Source organism: Psammomys obesus, unplaced genomic scaffold (genome assembly GCF_907164565.1).
Source record: "Psammomys obesus unplaced genomic scaffold, mPsaObe1.curated_primary_1811, whole genome shotgun sequence".
Taxonomy (NCBI): domain Eukaryota; kingdom Metazoa; phylum Chordata; class Mammalia; order Rodentia; family Muridae; genus Psammomys; species Psammomys obesus.
In genome coordinates this window covers 25,768,409-25,793,153 of record NW_026596046.1, presented here as the reverse complement: position 1 = coordinate 25,793,153, position 24,745 = coordinate 25,768,409, and the positions used below count along the sequence as shown (strand labels likewise).

General features: G+C 45.2%; 1 protein-coding gene across 11 annotated transcripts in view; it reads right to left on the bottom strand.

Moving 5' to 3' along the window:
* Positions 1–24,745, bottom strand: part of Sytl2 (synaptotagmin like 2) — a 127,858-nt gene that overhangs the window by 47,408 nt on the left and 55,705 nt on the right. For 5 of the 11 annotated variants that reach the window (XM_055623279.1, XM_055623284.1, XM_055623288.1 and 2 more), the window contains exons 2-4: positions 15,263–15,733; positions 6,093–6,244; positions 4,080–4,212 (exon numbers count right to left, since the gene is read on the bottom strand). In XM_055623279.1, the coding sequence (XP_055479254.1) occupies positions 4,080–4,212; positions 6,093–6,244; positions 15,263–15,363 (386 nt within the window). In that variant the 5' untranslated portion in view covers positions 15,364–15,733. Of the gene's footprint in view, positions 1–4,079; positions 4,213–6,092; positions 6,245–15,262; positions 15,734–20,971; positions 21,024–24,745 lie in introns of those variants that run through there. The other 6 variants (XM_055623281.1, XM_055623286.1, XM_055623282.1 and 3 more) reach the window with 3 other exon arrangements.

The window sequence follows — 24,745 nt, the reverse complement described above, 5'->3', positions numbered from 1 at the left end:
TCCTTCCTTCCTTCCTTCCTTCCTTCCTTCCTTCCTTCCTTCCTTCCACTCTCTTTCTTTCTGCTTAGCACCTGGAGTTCTAACCACTTCACTTATTCATTAATTTATTTACTGATTTGTTTTTCTCATCCACTCCTCCCTCATTATTTAGTCTTTATTTAACAATTCACATTTTGTTAACTCATTCACTCACTTTTCTTTATTTGTTCATTTTAGAGGTTGTTTGCTAGGCACTATGTGAGAACTAAGAGTAATTTAGTGTACTAAAAGTCCCTTTTCCTGGGGATCCTGGAGGGAAAAAACAATAAGCACACACATGAGGACCACACTGAGAATCTTTGCTCAGGTCACCCATATGCTCTGTATGCATTGTTGGGGATTTCTGTGTCCCTAATCAACACTACAGTGTCTTTCTAATGATCTACAGATCTGTCATGCTCTGTCCTTTATCTTTTGCCTCATTCGTTTCTCTCCATCTCTCACCCAAACAGCTACAACAACTCCATTGAACTATCTATCCCAGTTGTACATAGTTGCCATAGGACTGCTCTAAGAAATAAAGAAAAGAAAATCATTTGGTACTTCCTTGTGGCTTGACAAAAAACAGAAAAAGAAAAAGAAAAAGAGTCTAGCTTCTTGGATGCATTCTAGTTCTTCTAGCTTCTTTCACCCACACATTTGTCCACCATTCATATCTGACCACGAGACCACTTCCACTCTCCAACAAGCCAGGACCAATCAGAATCACCTATCCTATCCAACTGTTACGTCTAATGTAGTCTTATCATCCTTCAAGAATCACCCTAGATGAGACCATGTCCAGAAAGCCCCTGCGGTCCCTCCACCCCAGCCCCAAGGTGAACAGAATTGGTGATACCAGCTATGTCCTCAGCCTTTTCAATACTGCTTCCAGCTGGGCCTGGAAACTAAGGGCTGCAACTCCAACTACTCAGACAACTGAGGCAGGGAAATCACTGATTTTAGATCTGTCTAAGCCACAGAGTGTGTTCAGGGCTAACTTGGGCAATTTAGCAAGACTTTGTTTCAAATAAAAAATAATATAAAATGAAATAAAGCTTCACTGGGACTGTAGTTCAGTGATAAAGGAGCTTGCTTAACATGAATGATGCCTGCGTTCAATATCCAGCGTGGAATTAATGAACGTAAAAAGTAAATACTGCAGTCTCATGACTACAGCGCAACAAAGGATCTTGCCACCATGCCTAATAAAGAAACTGTGCTATCCAGTCTTACATGCCCCAACTCTTCACTCCTCGCTAAGAAAATATTGACAGGCGTTGAGTCATTCTACTGGAAATCACTTGGTCTAGAACTACAGGGCTCAAAGCACAGTAAACAGACCCAGCTCCCAGCTCCCAAAAGTTAAAAAAGCACAAGTGAGAAGCATTGCAGAAGCTTGATAGCAAGGAAAATGGTGGCCTCTGACCCGGAAAGGAGGACATCAAAGGTAGCTCTGTGTACGGTTGACTGATTACTGCCCATGCCAAGTCTCACAGAACTGGCCTTCACTGAGCAAATCAGGCTTGGTGTTCCTAGCCTCTGTGCACTACCTTCTCAACCACACTCAATCCACATGATATGATAGTATAACTGTAACGCCACCTGAAAGCTGCCAGTTTCTCTTCTTCCTAAGAAATGCTGCCTAGTTCCCATACTTTAACTTCAGTTGGTCTGACAACATCCTCATAAGGCAATCTGTTTACAAATAAGATCTAAAACACCCGTCTGAGGCCATGGAAGGCAATGCATATTCAAATCACATGCCTTATAATAGCCTGGGAGTAAGGAAGACTGAGGAATGCCCACCATCCTGAGGGGGCATGAGAAAACTGAGTTGAGCATCTTTGCCTCTTAAGTCCTTTGAGATGGAATGAGAGTCTGGAGGAAGGGTGGGAAGAGCTGTTTGCCTCTGGTGCCCCAAGCTGTCTTCTTGACTCTTCTGTAGCGGTGTTTGTTCTCTCTGCTGACAGTGAACATGTCTGCTCCCAGATCCTTGGTCATGTGCCTGAATGACTGCCTTTTCTACCAGGGTTTCTAATAGTTTGGTTTCTATGTTTGGTTGATATTCCTGGGAGGCCTGCTCTTTTCTGAAGGGAAGCTGGGGAGGAGCGGATCTGGGGGGAAGGGGAGAGAGAAGGACTGGGAAACTGCAGTCAGGATGTAATACACAAAAGAAGACTAAATTAAAAAAAGAAAGCAAGGACTTGCTTTCATCGGGGACACGAGCAGGCAGTGAGAGTGGGGGAGGGACAGCAAGGAGGCTACGTAGAGTGTCCTTTCCCAAGTTCCCGGGGTTTCACAAAATGCTACATTCAAGAGCCTACATCCCTACTTTACTAGCACCTATTACATGCTACGAGCTTGTTAAGAAGTCTACATTTACTGTCCTCAGAAAGGCTTCATCCAGGCACTGATGGAAACAGTTGCAGAGACTCACAGTCAAACATTAGGTGGAGCTCAGGGAATGCTGCAGAAGAGGAGGAAGAAGAATTGTGGGAGCCAGAGGGGTCAAGGACAACCACAAGAAAACCCAGAGAATCAACTAGCCTGGGTCCATAGGGCCTCACAGTGACTGAACCATCAACCAGGGAGTCTACACGGAACTGACCTAGACCTTTCTGCATATATGTTACCATTGTGTAGCTCGGTCTTCTTGTGGGATCTCTAACAGTGGTAGCAGGAGCTATCTCTGACTCTGTTGCCTGCTTTTGGGTCCCTTTTCTCCTACCGGGTTCCCTTAATAACCTTAATAGGAGAGACTGTTCCTAGTCTTACTACCAACCTGATATGCCATGTTTGGTTGCTATCCATGTGAGGCCTGCCCTTTTCTGAAGAGAAACAAAAGAGGAGTGGATGAGTGGGGAGCAGAAGTATGTGGAGGGGACAGGGAGGAGAGGAGGGAGAGGCAACTGTGGTCAGATGTTAAAATAATTAATTAATTAATTTTAAAAAGGAATTTTATAGTTTCTATATATTTGGCTTCCTAAAAACCCTGCTGGAAGATTATTGGTCTCGTTATTTATCTATAGAAGTAAAAGCTTAATAAATTAAGTCAGTACTACTTTAAGTTCACATGTCAATCAGCATCTATTATCAAAGCACCTTAACCTTGAGCCAACATGCAGACCAACGTAGATGAAACAGAATATGAACAATGGTTCCAGAGAACAACAGTGAGGCCCACCACTCATGGGAAGTAGGTAATTAGTAGATTCCTCATTAGAGTCAGTATTCCATTTCTCATGTGGCATAGTTGATTCTGAAATGCCTGTTGCTAGCTGTATTATACACACATCCTTCTTTGCCTTTAAACTGCTAGAAATACCTCTGTTTCCACAGGGCCTTGGTCTTGGACTTCCATGTGTCCCACCATCAAAAACATTGACTTCATGCCAGTATGAGGTTCTGAAGTGAGCTGTCTCCACTGAGGCCACCAAAAGGCAGTGACTGTAACCCCAAGAGAAGGATGCTAACAAGAGTACCTAAATCAACTGATAAAGCCCCAAAAGTCTGAGAACAACACAGCCCCACAGTTGGCTACTTCATGGAAAAGGCATACAAATACCAGGTGAAAGCATCCAAGTTCAAAACCAGAATATAGAGGAGGTGGCATTTTAAAGAAATACTTGCTGTCTGCTACATGCCCACTGTCCTGCAGACATTAGAACAACTTCTGGCCAGTCTTTATCCTTCCTGTCTCTCCTGCTGCACCAGATATAACAGCCTGATTACGATCCATCTGTCCCCTGAAATGAACTGTAGCACCCCCCGGACCTCTTTACCCTACCCTAAGACAATCTTCAGTACAAATAGAAACCTACCACTCCTGAACCTGGAAGAAACAACCATTCAATAGTTTGACTCCAGGGTTGAGATTTATTGGAAATCCTGGCGGGTAGGAAAAATTCTTGGACAGATTCCATTCCCACTGGAGCCAAGAATTTCCCCCCAAATGTTACCCATCCTCACACCCGTGACTCTGCTCCTGCACTTGAACCTCAAGCCCACATTTGCCTGCATAGCACAGCAAGCCACGAAACTCACAAGTTGTGTCTCACCTTGGTCCTGCTGGAGCTGTGTCGTCTTCTGGCTCTTCCACAACAGCTAGATCTGGGGGAAGGAAAGCATCTTTGTTGACATTATTTACCCAGCTCTCCTTTGCCCTCATTGCTGTGTCCTTATTCTGCTCAGCTGAAACAGGGAACAATAAAGACAGAAAGGTTATCTCTCACTTCTACAATCTCCACCCTTCTTATTGGCTCCTATCAGTAAGGGCTCAAACCCGAACCTCGGGCCTTCCAAGTACCAAGATGACCACTGGGTCTCAGGACCAAAAGTATAGCTATGAAAGAAGTCAGTATGGTCCCTGACTTCAGATGCCTGCTTCCCAGTCTACTGTGAAAGGATAGGAATGCCTTTAAATGTACAGGTACATCAGAGACCATGAAAGCCAAGTTCTAACTGACCTGAATTAGAGCCAGGACTGGATATACTTAGCCAAGTGACATCAGAGTGGGAGTAATCATTGAGATCCTGATTTACTAAATGCCTCTAACAGGCCAAACATAACACGTGACTCTGAGCACAAAGATAGATGAATGATCCTAATTCAGGATGTCCCACTCCACTCTGGTGCCTTTCCTACCCCATAGCCTCTCTATAAATCCAAATTCTAAATTCTCCACAACACACAGCCCAGGTGTCATGGTCCTCATAAAACCTCTATGCTGTATCTTCAGGAACCTTTTCTCCCTCTTGACACTCAGCATTCTCTGAATCTCTGTAACAACTAGCATCAACTGACTGGTGATTAATGACCAAGAACTACGCTGAGTTCTTTGTGAACAGTATGCTATATGGTGAGAGGTATTTTCCAAGTTTGTAAATTTGTAAACTGAAAATCAAAAAACTCAAGACTATTACCTACGGCCGCATTGTATGTCTAGGATACTTCCATCAGCGTTAAGATGGGGCAACACTGGGGCTCCAACTTCTAAATGCTTTCCGTGGTGGAATTTGTATGCTACTGGTCTTGCCATACGTCTGTCTAGCATCTCTGATCACAAATGGAGCCCACAGTAACGACCAGCACCACACAGCCTGAGTATGCTTGAAAACCAAGAGAACTGTAGGCAGGCACTTTCCACACTTAGAGGTCAACCCTTAACTGCAGTGTGACACAGTCAAAAAATTTGAAATCCCAGCTCCTCCATTTAGCAATTGTATGTCATCATAACCTTGGGAAAGTTAACCCAAGTTGCCTGATAAAGTTTACAGAAAAAGTAGACCTTATAAAATTGCTGCTAGAGTTAAAAAACAAATCATTAACATTTGTTATACATTAAATGCTTTAAAGATAAAGCATTTATTTTTTGTGTGTATCAGCTATACCTAGATGTTTACAATGGCTGATCTTGAGTTGAATAGAAATTAGTTGGATAGAAATTTATAAACATGCAGGCAAAATGAAGCGGTGAAATAAAAAGAATTCTAAGTGAACTTTTATAGTCCTTTAAGTAATGTGTTTGGCGGATTAAAGAACCACATGTCAAGATTGTTGAATATGAAACCTGATTTCTGTCTGAATCTTTTGTGCTACTCAGAGAATTTTGAATTTCCGGAATTCGAAGCCAAAGAAGGAGCTGGGGAGGTGATTCAGCTGCTAAAGTGTTTTCCATGCAGACACCAGGACCTGGGTCTGATGCCCAGCACCAACGTTTAAAGAGCTACCAGGGGATGACTTCTGGCCTTGGCACACATGTATGTATACCCGCAGGTGTATCTATGCAAACCCATGTGCGCGCGCACACACACACAGCCAAAGAAAGGCGTGCGCAGTCCTCATCATCACATTTAAATGTGATGCCCAAAGAATTGGAATTGTCTTCCTCTATAGCCAGCCATCTTAGTCCCGTCATCATCCATCCGAATTCAAGACGAGAGGACGTTGAGCGAGAAGGCAGTACACTAACAAAGCCTTCCAGAGACTGACTCCCTTCAGCAGATTTCAGTGAGGAGTCTCACCCGCTTCCCCTCCCCCCTTCCTAAACAAACATTGGCTGTGACCTCACCTGCCACGGGGAGCCTCTTCCTTCGCATGGATGCTCTGATGATGTCAGCGCCATGGATCTTGTCCCGGTGTCTTTTTGCCTTGGCTTCATAAAACCACTGGCCACTCATATTCTTTAGCTGTTTGTCATCCTTAATTTTTTCAGGCAAGTGTCTACAAAAGGAAAAGAACTTGACTTTGATGGGAATCTCTGTGTGACACTGTGAAGAAATTTGTAAATACACAGGCAAAATGAAACTCTTACTAATCTATGTGCTACATTCCTCCCAGATGACTTACAAACGCTCTGCTTTGGCTTAAAAACAAAAACAAAAACAAAAAAAAAAACACAAAACAAAACAAACAAACAAAAAAAACAACTAATCATATAGGCCAACCATGTTTCTTTAACATTTTATTTATTTTTATTTTATATGTGTGAATGTTTTGAGTGTAAGATAGATGTCCACAGATGCTAGGAGAGAATATCAGATCTCTCTAGAACTGGACTTACAGACACTTGTGTGTTGTAGGTGCTGGGATTTGAACCCAGGTCCTCTGCAAGAGCATCAGGTGCTTTTAACCACTCTGCCTGACATCTCTCAAGAGCAGATTCACTTCTTCAAACAGGCATACCAGAGAGAAAAAAAAATGGAGAAAGCATCCCTGGCTATTTTCCTTATTTACAAAATGGGGTAGCTAGCTAGCTACCCCACCTCACAGGGTTTCTCTGAGAATTAAATTAAACCAAATAAAACCACGCTTGGACCTGCTGGACGGTGTCTAAGCATTCACTGGACAACTAGTGTGTGAGAGGCAATCCCTTTGTTCTTCCCTTTTCAGTGAAATGACCTTATCGGAGATTTTCCAGGAAGGCTGGGAATAGAGGGGTCATGAAATTCCATGGGCTGAGACAGGCTAAAATGAGAAGGTACAGAGATTGCTTAAAGCTTCCGTAATCATTCATACTCACCGGATAACTAAAACCTAAAGAGCAAACTAACTGAGGCCCTCCTAAAACATCCCTATTTGTATACTGGTTGGAAAAATGTTCTCATCAACGAACCTTTTAACCTCCATATCCTTCCAGTCAATCAAATGAGGTTTCCAAACTGAGCTTTTCTTCCTCATAGGAATACGCTCAGAGTAAAATTCAATAAAAGCCCTTGAGAAACTTTGAACTCCGAAAGATAATGTGTTGCACAAATTCAAGTAGGTTTACGATTTTCCTTCAAGCTTAGATGCCCCTTATCTATGTACAAGTCTGCATTAGTCAGAGAACGTGAATGGGCCATTGTGGTGGCCAGGCTGGGATGAGGACAGTGCAGGTACATTGGAAAATGGGGATGGAGCTGGAGGGCCTAGCAAGGATAGCCCCTTTCATAAGTATGCTTGAGGAAAGTGGTTCTTTGTCTGTCACATAGAAATTCCACCAGAATCCCCTCCCCTCTCCTGATCACTCGCAAAAAGGCGATTCTGCCCTGAAGTGCTTATCACAGTCCTTAGCCACACATTTTCATGACAGCCTATCTACAAATCCTGACAGGCACAGCATCATTGGTTCACAGCCCTGAGTCACCAAAGGATTATGGTTCTTATTAAATGCTTCTGATAGCCGCTCATTGCCAGAGGCTTTTGACCAAGCAGAAAGTCCCTGCTGAGCTGCTAGCTCTTGTTCTTAATTTTTGTCCTTCCAATAGGAACAAGGCCTTCTGTCCAATTCCAGAAGGAAAAAAAAATTCCACCTCTCCATGGTCAGACTGGGCTCCTGAAAGGAGGGCCTTCATTCCATATATATTCGCTTAGTGACTTAGAAACAGTGTGCTGGCAGAGTAAAGGAATGCCATATGACCACCTGGCTTCAGAAGGACGTTTTGGGTTCATTTCCCAGAAGACATTCCCAAAACCACACTCAACTTCTTGTTCTTCTCAACGCTACTCTCCTGTGACCTGTAGGTGTTAGGGGTAGGAAGGGATGACTGAAAGACGATGGGCTGAGGCTCTCCCAAATAGAACCAGAGCTTAGCCTGAACTCTGCCTAAACAGAACAGTGGACAGGTGGACACCATTCTGCATGTATTGGGGGAATAAGCCCTACTCTTAAAGACTTCTGAGATAATTCATTGACATGCTTGCCTGGAAGTACTCAGCCCAGCTCTTGTAAATTTGACAGTGACCTCTGTCCAGGGTATTCCTCCTCCTGCTGCTTCTGCAGTCTGAGCATCACAGAGACACACTTTTTCTTGTTCCCACAATACCTCCAGCATTCACACAGTACCCAAGGCTCTGTTTACACATTTGTTTCACTCAGTCATTTGTGGAGGCTACAAACCCCTTGAAGACAAGGATTACATCATTATCATGTTGATAGCCCCACTATGAATCATGGGGACTGGCTCAGGGTTGATACCCAGCAACTGTTTGTTGAGTGAGTATGCCACTGAGCAACTGAAAGTGCCCAACAGCCACTACAGTCTGAGTAAGAGAAGAGATAATGAAGATCCCATCGCTGCCAAGTTTCAGTGGACCATATCCCAACACAGTGGCCGGATTTTCTGATGAGGTAGGACTGTTCATCTCTCATCAGAACAGGAAAACACACATGAAATTCGGTCACCTGTCAGCACACAACAAACCCTCCCAGCACAGGGGCTCAGGTTTCTCTTCATGAGATTGTTGTTTGTTAACTGAAAATTACCTTTCAGTGGAGTCTCTGAAGGTCTTTGCAACCTTGGTCTTCTCTCAACTTCATAACTGCCTGCAAGGCCCTGATGAGTACACAAATAGCCCAGAGGCTGAGTCGTGCCCATGAAGACACAGGGTCCCAGAAGAGGTGGGTAAGCATTGTGGTAAGGACAGGATTTCTGGCTCTTTTGTTTGAAAGTGGCAAAAGCATAAGAAATATTTCACATTTCGTGAGGGCCACTTTTGTATTTCTTAACATGATTATTGCTGCTGGCTTTGATAACCACTGTTCTTTGTTTTTCTATCTTGGTCACTTATAATATTCTGTAGATGACTCCGTATGCATGACATCAAAGATTAAGTTCATAAAGATGTCAATCGTTTGAAAAACCCCACTGAGATGGTGCTAAAATATTCTATTTATATAGCTCTGTTATTTTTCCTTTCTTCTGACCTGTGATTGAATGAACCATTTTATCCCTGGACTTTCCAGTTGTTGTACCATCTCCTTACAGGGGGAAAGAGTAGCTTTCTTGGCACTGACAGTGTTCGAATTTCACCACACTCTGTACACATGCACATTAGCAGAAAGGAGATGCCTAGGTGAATGCCAGTGGGCGGGTGGGCAGGAGAACATCACTCAGCCCAGGAAGGCCACTGTGCTGTCCGCCCTTCAGACCCAGCATCCAGTTGTTTAGTTAACTGCAAAGTACTTTGCAGCAAAGCCTTGGGAGGTCTCTGTGACCTTGATCTCCTCTCAGCTTAATAATGGGCTGCAAGGCCTGATGAGTGCACAAACAGCACAGGCTGTGGGAGTCGTGCCCACGAGCAGTCCTCCACTCTACCCACTAACTTCTGCACAGTCTCTGCTCGGGCGAGGGCATGCTTGGCTTTTAACCTCAGCACATCATTTCATCCTTGTGATTTTGCTACCAAAAAAAAAAAAAAAAACCTTAATCAACAGCAAAAGTTGGCCATTGTCCCTGCTCTGTATGCTAAATGCCATGTCTAAGCCTTTTCTGATCATTTGTTTACTTAGTCGTCCAGTAATTTCCTAACATATATACCAGGAATATTCTTGGAGTTACACATAGAACCCAGTCTACAGTGATTGGGCCTGATAGCCAGTGTTCATTTTTTTTTTTCAGTACATAGGGAGTACACAGAGAAAAACAAGAACAGTGGTATTTTGCAAACTGGATTCAAAGTTGTCCTCAGCCCACCTCCTTTTCACTGTGTGCATACCTGCCCTACAACTTCCAGCTCCTTAACATGAGCCACAAAGGCCTGACATCGCAGACGTGACCAACACCACCTACTCAGATGTGAGTGGGAAAGCTCCACAGACTGGTCAAGGAGATGAGATGCTCGGATTCATTCTCCATAGTCTGTCTGTCGGTCTGCCTCTTCCCTCCCCCTCTCCCTCCTTTTTCCTTCCCTCTCTCCCTCCCTCTCCCTTTCCTACTTCACATTATATTCTGAGAAAGATGACAACAAGATTGTGTGGCTTAAAAGTGGTCTCATTTTCTAAATAAGATAATTCAGGCCCAGAGAAGTGAAGAGACTTGGCCAGGGTAACACAGAGCCAGGCCCAGAAGTTAGCTTGACTCTCAGCTCTCCCTTCCTGTCCAGGAAAGCCTAGCAAGACTTTGGATTCTAAGGTTCATTCTTTCTAGCAAGGGACTCAAGCATTGATGAAGAATTTGGAAACCAACAGACCTAGAAAGAAAAGTGAATTGAAATGGCCCTTAAAAAAGAAATTCATTTTGAGTGGACGCGGGCACATCACAGAGCCCCACAGTCTGCTGAGATCCAGCACAGAGTGGAAAAGCACATGAGCTTTGCTGTTGGATCAGCAAAACTGTCATCTTGCAGGCTGCTTGCTCGCTTCCACTCTGTCTCCCCATCTGGTGAAGGGGGTTGTACTACACTGTTCTGAGAAGAAAAGAAAACACGTGAGAAGGGCTCCTGGATGCCGCAGCCCGGGACAAACACGGGTTCCCCTCTGCTTTGCTTTCATGAAAAACGCCACCAGAAGTCCCGGAAGCCTGTTTCTCGATGAGAACCGCCTTCATTTGAAACGAAGCAGCATCCTAAAGAGGCAGCTGAGACTCATAAGATGTGGTGGCGGTTGAGAAACCTGCAAAAAAACCGCCCATCGCTGTAGATGTGGTCGTGTGCCTGTTGGGGTCGGGACGTGGTGCTGGCGTGGTGTAGACATGTGCAGCAATTTCCTGCTGGCAGGGTGACGCAAGGCACAGGAAACGCCACTTCAGCAGTGTGTCATTTTCAAACCATCGAAGTCTAAAATTACACATGTGTATGTATAGTAATGCTCCCCTCAAGAGTGGAAGAGGCGGACAGAGGGCCGGGTGAAAGAGAAAAACATCTATCTTGATGTCTGCCTCTCTGCCAACCTATCAACTATCTCCACTCAGGAGTTAGGGACACAAGATGCCAGTAACTTGAGCCCAATGCTTATGACTGGGGTAGAAATAGCACAGAAGACAGATGTGGCACGAAGAATGGCCTGGAGCGGCTACCTTCCCACATGCAACCCTGTGGGGATATTGCCCTGGGTCCAAGTCCATTTTCTAACACTATATAAGCTTGAGCAGTTCAGGACCTGGGCGGGTCTCCTGCATGATGCTCATTGTTATTATCCATCAAGTCAGTGTGGAGGCAGCATGCAACCTTCGTCATCTCCAAAGTGTCTTGCACAAATTTGGACATGAACAACTCAAAGCATTAGATGCATGAAAAGTAACAAACCTGTTTCAGTAAGAATGTAAACCTGTCCACATAGCCCCGCCGGCCAGGATTCTGAATCAGCGCCTGGCCTTGTAGATGATGTAAAAGTCCTACACTGATGTACCCATGGCTGTGGGGTGGGATGGGTTGCATGTCCAATGCCATAAAGGGTTAACATACGAAAGTCATTCACAACTGGGATCCCAGCTCAGGAGAAGCTGAGGCAGAAGGATCACCACCATTTGAAGCCAGCCAGGGCTACAAAAGAGGAATGGGAAAGGGCTGGAGAGATGGCTCAGTGAGAAAAGCACTTTCCATACAAGCACGGGGATCTGACTTCAACCCTCAGAACCAACACAAAACTGGGTCCAGAAGCACGTATCTCCATGCTCTGTATTTCTACTGCAAGATGGGAGGCAAAGACAGGAGAATCACTCACAGGACACCTAGCCCGACAGCTGCCGTGGCGAACCACAAAAGAGACCGTGTCTCAAAACAAACCGAAGTGGAGGGGCAATACTGAAGGTTTTCCTCAAGGCAATACCATGACACACACATGCCTTCATTCACACAAACACACACACACACACACACACACACACACACACACACACACCACACCACACACACACACACACACACACACACACACACACACACACACACACCACATACTTACAGAATAGATAGTAGTGGCAAGTTTACTTTTCTAATGATGCTAACTATAATTAATACATCACTGGTCTCTCTTAGACAACAAGAAAGACAAATGAAGCTGTAAAACCATGTTTTTAACATGATGAAAAAAAAAAACCATGGTGAACAAAATTTAAACTTTTTTCAAATTTCCAATTGATAATTCTTTAAATTGACATAGGCAGCCATAGGATGGTAAATCACTGAAGGGCTGGGGCCATGTTTTCAACATCCTTCGGATACCATTCACATCACTCTCCAGGGTAGTTTCTTCATTTATAAAATATGCAATTAAATTTTGCTGTATTAAAAATAGTTGAGGCTTGGGGAAGGATCAAGCTATTAACCAGCATCCTCTGTACTCCTTGAGAGGCACAAGCTGTGTGGTGGGAAAAAGGATTCAGATGTACCCATCACCTTTGCATGCCAGGAAGATTCAGAAGCACTTTTTCAACCCTGGCCTCCTCAGGACCTTGTCATTGTAGGTCCTGAGCCTCAGAAAGAAGGTTAAGTGACTTGCCCTCATGAACCACAGATGATTAACTACTGGTGATGGGATATGACTCCAAGGTCCACGTGTCATTTCTAAACTGTCATTGCTCAGTTCTGGAGGGACGTTCTCAACTCTCTCCCTCCTTTGCCATCCTATCTGTCTGTAAAATGACTGAGGCAGATCAACAAGTCTTGCCAGAGCTGTCAAGCCATGACTGGTTGAAGAGGAAAGGTAAACTGTGAAGGATTACGAAGGAGCTGTTAAGCCAAAGCCCAAAAAGGATCATTTTTAGAAGCTAGAGAACGAGCCTGGGCCAGAAACAGGACAGAGTCACAGTCATCCCTACAAATCCCTTTGCTTTGGAGCAAATGGCTTGCAGAGCAAGAATCTTCTTGTGTGGAGCACATCAAACGAGGCTTTTTCAGTAGTGCCCACACTCCTGTGACCATCTGCCCTTTCTAGTGCTCACTGTCACTAGTCCTAAGGTCCTGGCCCCCTCTGTGATCAAGTCCATGAGAAATTTTTGGTGTCTACTTAGAAAGATGTCCAAGAAGTGTTAGTATCTAGGGCTGACACAAGATTTTTTTTATCTTTTGCCACCTCTAGGCTTCTTCCTATCGTGTGTTTACAACAGCAATAAAACAGCAGTGCCAGGAACCGTGAGAAACATACGAGGTCCCTCCGGAACAGCAGACCCAAGAAGAGTCTGCCAAAGGACACAGGGCACTACTGCAGAGTCACCCACCTGTCACAAAGTAAATTCCCACATGCAGTAAACTAGGGTCATCACTCACACGCCATTGCTCGGCTGCATGAAGGAGTGGACAGTCGTGAGAAATAATGAGCATATTAAGCCCCTTTACCTTGATGAACACTGTTTATTTACTGTCCTCAGTAGCAATAACCAGGCATGCTATAATGTTTGAATTGAGTTGTTTTTATAAAGCATTCATGTTTAGTCAAATAAATCTATTATTTGTAGTCCTGGTGTTCCAGGAAGTAAGAGCATGGCTTATTATTCCTTCCGGAAAACTGGAATGGAAACCAGTAAGCTAATACTGCTAACTTACATTCAGGAACTCTTTCACTGCTTTCAAAACCCATGATTACAGAGACAGTAGGTGGCAGGGCCCAGGCCCTAGAAGGGACAGTGACTAATTAAGTCCTGTCATTCAGCATCATGCTCTAAATGTACTTTCTGCTGTGGAGATGGGTGAAAGTGGTAGCAATGTGGTCAGGGAATGTTTGGGTTCCATTCAAAAAGGACAGTAGGTCAAGTTGACACTTTTCTTTCAAGGACCCAAGTCAAATGCAAGCTTCACCTGTTTGGAGAGCACTTTTAATTTTTCTCTTATAACCAACGCTGGAAGCTCTGAAAGTATTCACCACTGTAAAGTACTTCTCTTATTTTTTAACTGTTAGGAATTAAAATTTAACTTAGGTCATGATTCTTTTAAAAAAAAATAAAACACAAGAGAGCAAAGCGAATATAAAAATATATACAGAGTTAGATGGGCATAGTAATGCATGCCTGTAAGACCCCTCCCTGCTCATGAGTCTGAGGCAGGAAGATCTTGAGCCTGAGGCCAGACTAGAATTTACAGCAACACTGTCTTAATCTCAATCTTTCTTTTCCTCCTCCCTCACCCTTTCCTATACACACACACACACACACACACACATACACACACACACACCACTCAACTACCAGCTAGAGTTCCTTTTTTGTTTTTTAAATTTTATATGTGGTATTGGGGGCGGGAGTGGCTAGGGCACATTGTGCAGGAGCATGTGGAGAACAAAGGTTGACAGCAGGTATCCATCCTCAAGTTCTCTCCATCCTATCTTGTTTTCTCACTGAACCTGGCACCCACCTATTCAGCTGGGCTGGCTAGCCAGGAAGCCTCAGAGATCCTCAGTGTCTGCCTTCCCAGCAAGAGGATTCTAGGTACACGTGGCCATGCCTGGCAGGTCATTGTGCTTAGGTGGCAAGCACTGGCCTGACTGAACTACCTCTCCAGTACCTTTTCTGTTAGTTCGTTTGCTGTTTTGTTTGTTTGTTTGTTTGTTTAAGAGATGGGGTTTTCTGTGATCATCCAGGCTAGCCTTGAATGCCAGACAATCCTCCTGACACAACCTCTCAAACTCTGGCACTACAGACAGACATGAGCCATCATGCCTAGTTCTATGCCTCATTTAAAAACTGAATCAAAGGCATATGGAGGTGCATTTCCGTTTTGAGGGGCAGGATCTTACCGTATTACCCACACTGATCTCAAACTGTGAGCTAAAGTGGTCCTTCCACCCCCTCCTGAGTAGCTCGAACTACAGGTTCATGCAACATGCCCAGCTAAAGTTTTTAACTGAGACCCTATTTCTGGCCGGCATATAAGAGATAAATTAAGAAACATCAGGAGAAAAGGTCCTGTCCAGGAAGTTAACCTAAAATTGGAATGGATAAGTTTAGGCTGCAAGACAAACCCCCAGTTATGCCCAAAAAGAAAAGAGCCTTATTTTCTGTGGATCAGCTCTTTCCCTCGCACCCGAGTACTCTTCTGGCCTCTTACCTGACCCTCTCCTCTTCAGCCCTCTTCAGGGCAGCATCCCGTTGCAGAACCTTTAAAATAGCATCTTGTTCCTCCTCTGTCAAGAAGCTTAAGTCAATCATTTTGGAGTGAGGAGTACACAAAAATAACAATGGTAACAAATGTGGCTTGGGATCCCCAGGGGAAAACAGCTAAGACTGCAACCAGGATGATTATAGGATGCCAAAATGAAATATTATCTTATTTAGTGGAAAAAGTATTTGTCTGCGCTCTGCAAAAGTTTTAGGCAGATGACATCAAAATCCTAAGAGGAAGGTCCCTCGAGGTAGTCGTGGTCTATGGGATGATGAGCAGGTCTCAGGAGGAAGTCACATTCCTTGCTTGTGTCTCCAGCAGCATTTCTTGGGTGCACACTCTCTGGACCAGCCTTCGACACAGTCTCGCCACGCTCACCGCCATCTTTAGAGACAGTCCTGTTAGTGCATCCCTAACCTGGAAGACCATGAGACAACAAACACCAGTCAATGAGAAGAAGCAATTCCTGTCAGCACTGCTCAGTGGTGCATCGTAAAATGACCATTGGTGTTGGTTTTTGAGCTGATCAAACCAGTTCTGCCGGCTTCCTGAGCTCACGGTCAAAGTGTCAATGTTTCTACCCAATTCTACACCACGGAGAGAGGGTCATACAAAGAGGCCTGTCACTGCTTAACAATCCACCCTAAGCAGTGGAGAAATTCCAGGCTAAAAAGTGATGCTAGAATTCAGCAGGATCAGGGTGAGGCAACTGAGGGGGTCAAGGAAATTTGGGAAATAGAGATCCTAAGTGCTTGCTGCTGCGCAGGGGGGAACATTCCACCGGTGTGGGTCTGACTTCTGCAATGCAGCAGAACTCACCCTGGGCAGAACTAAAATAGCTCAGCTGCCCCTCTGACCTTCACTGGGCCGGGAATGAAGCTTGTCTTTCTTCATTTCTGAACACTTACTGGTATGTACATATAAACCGGGGAAAGGAAGAAAGCTAGTTTCAAAACATCTCATCATCCCAAGTCAGCACTTCCGAGTCACAAGAGAGGTAAGAATCCTATTTTCCTACAGGCATCCCATAGATGGGTGAAACCTGAAGAATGCCACAAGGCAAGACTTTAGAGATAGATGGGTCTTTTAACAAGTCTGGAGCTGCATGTGTAGAACAGACACTCAAGGCCACGTGCTTAATTGCTTGCAGGCCCCTGTTTCACTGTGGGTCTCTGAATGTGAATAACTATGGTGCATGAATCAGGCAGTCAATCAGTCAATTCCTACACACACTGTCAGGAAGATACGGCCATCTCAGTTCTTTCCTTTCTTCCCACACAGCAACTTCCTTGCATCCCAAAGGTTGGCAAGGAAATGGAGACTTAGACTGTGTCCAAACTGTGTCCTCGGAGAAGCCTTCCTTGTGCTGCCATCTGGTTCAGGAAGAGGTTGCTTCCAAGTTCAAGGAGTTGGGACAGGATGAGAAAAACAGTTTCAGTGGTTTCACAGTAGGAATGGGAAGGGCTGCCGCAGGCAGAAATGCTTCCACAGCTCCAAGGCGGGGGAGGGGGAGGAGTGCAAGCTAACCAGTGCATATGTGTAAGGATATTTAAGGGTTAAAACAAAAGCACCTCTTATGGAAGGCTGTTAGCAAGACAGAGTAATTTTCTGATTCTTCTGACACAGCACGGGGTTGGAACCCTTTCCTAGATGGGTAGTAAGAAGCCTCCATCCAGTCCAATTGGAAGAAGCTGCCCAGAGGGCCATTGAGACTCCTCAGTACCACACCCTTGCCTGTTCCCACCATTTCAAGTGGCATTTACCTAGGATCTAGGTGACTGCTTCAATCATTCCTCAGCCAACTGGGAGCCTGGCACTCTTCTGCACACTACAAAGGTGACAAAGAGCAAGGCAGAAAGCGCTTCCTGACAAGAGTCTGATCAAATTAAATAATACAAGTCAGTCATTCTTAAAAAAAAATAATTTAAGGTCTAAATAATTAAACTATGTATCATGTAGGAAGGTGACAAGTGCTATGGAAGAAAAAGATGAAAAGGAGGCCGAATTATCATGTGAGAGAAAGGAGAGTTGCTCAGGGTAGGCCTCACTGACATGACATTTGGAAAAAACAACAACAAAAAAAAAAAAACTTGAGAAAGATGAAGAGATATACCATAAAGATATCAGAGCACCCTGAGGTGGGAGTGACAACCACACATTGGCTAAGGCCAGGGCACCACAGAATAAGCCAGGATAACAGGAAGAGCAAGTCAAAGAGGAAGTGGGCCAGGCTGCATTGGTTGTTGTAAGGACTGTTGCAGGTCTGGTTCTCAGTCTGAGATGGAACTAAGGAGGGGCAGGAAGAGGGAGAAGGGAATCGGTGCTTCCTGGCGCCTCCAACACACCTGCTGCTCATTCTGCTTCCACACAGAATGATGCTGAGGTAGGTCCTCTGCCTTTACAAACAAAGTGAGCAAGCCCAAAGAACGCTTTTGCCATCGAGTGAGACTGGCATTTGCCAATTGCTTTGACAGAATAGATCGCCCTGCTGTTGGCCTCTCATTCAGTGCCTACTCCTGCACGGACTCCTCAAAATGAGGTGGCAAGATGAAGTGGACCACATTCTCTTCTCTCTTTTTAAATTTTATTTCATACGCGTTGGTGTTTTGCCTGCATGTTTGTCTGTGTGGGTTTTGGATCTTGGAGTCACAGACAGTTGTGAGCTGCCATGTGGATGCTAGGATTTGAACCTGGGTCCTCTGAGCTGTCAGTGCCCTTAACTGTGGAGCCATCTCTCCAGCCCCCGTCATTCTCTTGTTAAGCATAAAGGAACCAGCGGCCCACAGCTGTAAGGCGTTATGCCCTCTAAAGTGCCTGGCACTCTTCCCACACCCTCCCTGTAAGGAGAAGGGTAATGATCTCTGTAGGGAGGAGAAGTAAAAAAAATAATATTTCTCTATTCATGGAGGTAACTGATTCACAGAAGTATCCCAGCGGTGAGCAGAAATAGCCCTGTGTTCAGCCTCCCATCCACGTTTTGCATGATGCTAAGTGATTGTTCTATTCTCAGACCCAACCAAAACTTATGCTAAGCTGAAAACCCTTTGCCTTCTTTTCATGGCCCAATAGCTGAAGTGAAAAGTCCTTATCATGGCCTGGAAACCCACACTTGTTTCTTTCTCAAGCTCTTTCCCTTCATAACAGCCTTGCTGAACACCTGTAGTTCCTCTTGTCATTGGATCTTTGCATAAGCTATTCTGTCCTTCCAGGTCCTGACTTAACTGCTACTTACTGTACCAGATACCTTCTCTAGCTCTAAGGCAGGTTGGCATTCTCTGGCATGTCCTATTAGCACCTGACTCAAGACTCTCACACCAGACATCAGTCCACCGCAAACTCCGCTCTACTCATTTGGCACCCAGCTACCATGAGGTAAAGGCTGGGTTTCTAAGAGATTTGTGTACTCCAGTAGGGATGAAAGTATTTGTAGAAATTAAAGAAATCCAGGTGGAGGGGGTGGAGCTTCTACTTCATGCAAACGTAGCTTTAGGAGCCAGGAGTGAGAATTGAAGTCGGTGTTGTCCTGGATTCTAGCTCTGGGGTTGTACTGTGGTTTGAACGTCATATGACTTGTCTAAGACTCCTGTCTAAGAATCTTGTGTAGGGCAAGCGAGTCCTACAACTCCTTTCTTTGGAGGAGATTATTAAAAAGCCCTGGTAAGGATGTAGGCCATGACACATGATACATAATATGATGGTTTGTTTTGTAAACTTGACACAAACTAGAGTCACCTGGGAGGCAGGAGCTTTGAGAACTTGCTTCCGTTGGCCTGTGGACATGGCTACAGGAGCATTTTCTTAATTAATTATTTATGTAGGAAGGCCCATCCCACTGTGAACCATGCCACAGAACTGCCCACACACATACATACAGGTGGCCCTGGGTTCTATAAGAAAGCAGGATGAGCAAGAACTGCAGGCCAGTAAGTAGCACTCCCCCAGGCTCTCTGCATCAGCTCCTGCCTCCATGCTCCTGTTCTGACTCCCCTCAATGATGAATTGTGATCATGACGTAAACCAAATAAATCTTTTCTTCCCAGAGTTGCTTTTGTTCACACAGCAGAAACCAAATTAGGGCACATGCAAAGTCCTAGGAACAGCAACACAGAAGGGAAACTGGGGAGCTTTGAATGCAGACTGTTTGACATTTCCTATGTGTCATCCCTGCAATAGCTCATACATAAAAGTGAGTGCTCCTCCTGTCATTGTCCAAAAATTAAGTTGGAGAGAGAGACCATTACAGCACTTGCTTTTGCTGATTGCGAAGAGGAAGGCTGGATTTGCAGCCCCGACCTCAGTCACCTTGCTGACAAAAACTCAAGTTAAAACCCGGGTAATTATAGAATCTCTTTCCCATCATGCTGTGTCACACAAAGGGAGCCAGACCCCACCTTCCGTTTTCCTGCAAAGCTGTTGGCGTATCAGATAAGGCCTCGAGCCCCAAGAAAGGGGAGGGAAACTCATGTTAGCAGTGACTCTCACATGATGAGGTTTTCGGAAGAAAAGCAAATTGTTCTGACAGTCCCGTGACATCAAGGATGAAAGCTATGAAAAAGGAGGGGGAAACCCGCTGGGCAATAGAAGAAGAACAAAATCAAGTATGTCTGAGTTGGAGGGAATGGTGCTCTTCTAGAAATACAATAAAAATAAAAGCAAGTTCCGGTCAGTGATCTCTCGTCCCCGGTAGTAACACTTGCGCGCCCTATCGTGCCTAAAGCTGCTGCTTCCTAACGCACAGTGGATTGAAGGGTGAGTGATTAACCCACAGGTGTGCAAGGAAAGCTGAGGCTGGAGTGAGCGAATCAAAACCCTGCTGTCTCCCTCGCAGCAGAAAGGCCTCCGCTGAATATCCAGTTGCGAAGACGAACACTATTCCACTAGGGTGGAAGGAGCCAGCTCCGCATGGTGGCTCCATTTTACCCTGCCCTCCGGGAACCGCGCTTACCTCTTTGTCCCTTCTGAGGGTCCTGGACTGATTTCCTTAAGCTTATTTATCTGCCCATTTTGTAACCTCTGGGCTGTTTTTATATGTGCACTTCTAGATTCTTTATCTGGCATTTTACCCACATTTGTATTTTTAAAGCCCTGGTGAAGGAGTGCTCATCTTTTAGAGCAGCCACACGGCTTGTCTCATCATGCTGCTTCTGTTTCTATGTTGAGATTTGTGCATCAGTTGGTTTGGGCACTTGTTTGGGTTAATACCTGGAGATCTTTTCAGTGAGCAGTTTATACTGGGGAGCTCAAGCCTCAGCATTGCCTTTGGATTAGGCTCTGCTGCACCTCTAGCTCTTCTGGTTCAGTTGTGCAACTGGCAGAGTCTATATTTTAATCTCTCTGTGCGTGTGTGTGTGTGTGTGTGTGTGTGTGTGTGTGTGTGTAGCATGCCAAAGCACAAATGTGGAAGTCAGAAGACAACCTGTGGAAGTCATTTTTCTCCTTCCACCATGTGCGTCCTAGGGATCAAACTCAGATCATCAAGCTTGACAGCAGGTGCTAATGCCCAGAAATGTGCATTTTCTAAAATGTCTCCACAATACTGTGTCTGTCTGACCAGCTCTGGGAACACTATAACAGATTCCCAGTAGGTCAGAAATGGCTGACAACGGGCTAAAGAGTTCGGCAATGATTAAAAGTTGAACACATTCCTTTACCTACCAATTGTTTTTCAGCTGTGGCAAGAGTGAGCTCACGCCCCCACACCCACACACAGTAACAGCTGCATGGTAGAATCCTGACTGGTTCTCTGTGCAGACAAGAAAACTGAGACAAAGAGGCGGAGTTAGAGAGTGTGTCAGGTCGCACAGCTGCCTAACATTAGAGCCAGGACACTCAAAGAAAACTTCTTTTTCTTACAGGGCATATCCCATTTCAGTGGAAAAACAGATTACTCAATGAGATGGGCAGGAGTTCACAGCATTCCTGAACCCCCCGCACACTGATAGCAAGCGGGAATTATAGACAAACTCTAGATTCAATTATTTTTCAGGCTTCACAGTTAAAGGAAGGGAGTGGAGGAGCCAGCTGATTCATTAACTAGGCAGGAATTAAACCCAGAAACATGAAGTTAACTCAACTGGAGCTGCCATTCGCTCAGACTTTAAAAGCCTCATTTGGGTAGAGTTATGTACATTCCCAGCCGGGCTGGGGGTGGGGGACTCTCTCCGGAGGGATTAATGTGGAGTTCCCAAAAGCTAGCTACTGCATCACCTGAGAAACTTCATAAATTCCAGCTCTCCTATTTGGGGGGAAGGCAGGGCTCTATCGAGAATGCTCAGAGGAAATGGGAGGAGGCAATAGAGAGCTGGATAAGTCAGAACAAAGTACAATAAGAAACATAAAACGCTAACAGTCAGACCCATCTTCACTCTGTATACTAACATTCTCTTCCCTTCCCCTACCCACCCCGAGTGAATTTAATGTAACAGGCCAAATGTAGGACCCCCTATCTGGGAGATTTTTGTCGCAGGTTCCAGGGGACTATGATGTAGGGCGAGAGAGGAGACCACTGAACTAACTGGTCATCTTCCCTATCTAAACCCTGCTCCAATCTAGTATATCAGAATGGAGTAAGCAAGCTACCCAGGCACAGAACATGGAGCAGTGCGACCGAGTTCAGTGCACACACCTGCACCCTGAGAAGGAGTATCTCCACAAGTGTGATGTATCCAGAACACAAATTTTAAGGAGATACTAAAGCTATTGCCAGTCCAACAGCAACAACTAGCATCCTTGTCTCAAAAGCTACACTGCCCAGGGCACCTCAGGCTCCTCACCCTTGTTCTGTCCCCACTCATCTCTCTGCTCTGCCCATGGACCATCCCATCAGAGCTATAGCAGTTGCTACCATGTACAAGGTCTCCCTTCCTTCTATTTATCCTCTAAACAGATGCTTTTGGAATCCAGTGTCTGCCAGGATCATTCCCTTCGCCCTCGACGTGGGCTGCTGGTGAACATACTGGCTTTTGAGTCAAAAGACTCTTGAGAGAAGAATGATCTGTTGTGAGTCTTTGGGGACACTCCTAAGGACTCTGGGTTAGCGTCCTGGTCTCCATTATGTCGATGGCAAAACCTACCAGACAGGGTTGTGAGGAGAGCATCTGGCTGTAAGTAAAACAGTATGGGCATAGTGAATACCCCTCCACAAGAAGGCCTGACATTTCACTACCTCCCCACCCCCTTTCCATGTTGACTGAAGCATGGCTGCCACTGGTTTTCCTCTTACCCAAGAGACTCTTTTCCTCCCCAACCCTTCCACCCCATTTTAGGGAGTAAATTACACGTTTCTATGGGCATACTCATGTAGACCCCACCAAAAAGTCTTTGAGGAGACTTTTTAAAAAAATCTTCTAAATTTGATTATCTTGCGAAAGGGAGATTATCTGTGCTAGATTATCTAGGTAGAGCCAGCACAACCGTGGGGTCATTATGTGAAGTGGGGAGGACAACCAGAGAAGCTGGGGTGCGGGTGCGCTGCCCCAAAGAACCCAGTGGGAATGGTGTGTTTTGAGGTTTCTGGAAGCTGGAAAAACTAGGAAAACCCCCAGGAGAAACTCAACCCTGTTGACCCTTTGATTTTAGATCTTTCAGCTCACTTCATTCACAGTCTGGCAGTGTCTCGTGCCACTGAATTTAGCAGAGCAGGTATGTGTGAGAGCTCTAAATCCCAGGTTTCCTGGATAGGCCTCTGCGGTTTGGTTTGGTTTGGTTTGGTTTAGTGTTTAGAGTTTTGTTGTTGCTCTGTTTTGTTTTGCAGCGCCTTACACACTGTAGGCAAGCAATCTTCCACCTCCCCAAGCCCCCTCCTCAAGCCACCTCCCCAGACCCCTTGCTAACTAAATACATCCTCCAAAGCAACTGTGAGAACCAACCTGGGCGCTTTTCTCTCCTTGTCCTGGTGCAGCGGACTGAACCTCCGCAGCCTTCTTCTGCTCCTACTTCCAGCCTCCTTCTCCATCAGTCATGGATTATTAAATAAGCCAATAAATCCAGACCCAGAAGCCCTCACTCTGAGTGAGCTATCCCACCACTGAAATCACCTCCCCTGGAGCTTCCTAGATGCAAGACTCTTTATCCTGGAGATAACACCTTTCCTCTTCTTTCCCACAGGCCTCTTCCTATCCCTTGAATCCCAGCCAACCCACCCCTCATTCGTTCCCTCCACATCGTTGCCTGGTGGTTGATCATGCCACTTTCATCATCTAGAACACCTCTCTCGTGTGTTATACAGTCAAACATTCTACTCTCTCAAGTCCTAGCTTGATGATGCCTCCCCCCATGAAACTGCTCCTACAGCCCATGTCCTTTCACAAATGCTCCTACCACAGTCTGGCTATATTCACTCCCACTGAGCCCTTGCAACGTTTCTACCTTTCTCCTAGGGAGTAAGAAAGAAGGTAGTATTTGGAGTTGAATAGACCCCCACAGCACTCATTTCCCTGAGCTTCAGACTTGTCTGTAAAATAGGCATCATACTGATCTTACTTAGTTGCTGAGAAGAATAAAGCACATACAGGGTCCGAAAGACTAGTCTGCCGAGCATGGTGGTGCACACCTGTAATCCCATCACTCTAGTAGGCAGAGGCAAGGGGATCTCTGTGATTTCAAGGCCAGCCTGGTCTACAAAGTCAGCCAAGGACAGCCAAGGCTACACGGAGAAATCCTGTCTCAAAAACAAAGCAACTTATTCGTTAGTGAATGTACCAGCCTTACTGTAACTTTTAAATGCAATTCTGGCTTACGTGCTCTTCAAAGGAAGGCTTTTCTCCACTTCTTTTTTTAACTACTTCTTGCCCATAACAGTGAAAAAAATCTTTTAAGTAATAAATAAGGTACTAAAAAGTTGGAAGCATTCTTCTAAGTTTTCTGCCCACCTAGACAAGAATGACTTCACCTCCAGGTGTTTCCGAGCAGAGGAGGAGAACACTGGATCTATTTTCAACCTCAGTGCTAGAATTCTTTTGCATCCATGTGGCTGTGCACACTCATGAATGTATGGCAAACACACATGTGTAGTGGGGTGTGTAAGAGCCAGACATCAGTACCAAATATCTTCCTCGGTTGTTCTCTTTACTTTTTTGCTCACTGATCCTGACATTACTGTTCCAGCTGGACCAGCTGGCCAGTGAGCTCCAGGTATCTGCCTGTCTCCTGCTCCCCAGCCTGGAACTGCAAGTGTGGGCAGGTGCACCTGGTGTTTTGTTTTGTTTTGTTTTGATGTAATGCTAAGGATTCACACTCATATCCTCACCTTTGGGTGGCAGGCACACTACCACTGAGCCATTTCCCAATAGAAATTTCTGTGTGCAGCATTTTTTATATTAATTATTATTATTTATTACAATTCGTTCACTTTGTGTCCCAGCTGTGGGCCCCTCCCTTGTCTCCTCCCAGTCCCACCCTCCCTCCCTCTTCTCAGCCTATGCCCCTCCA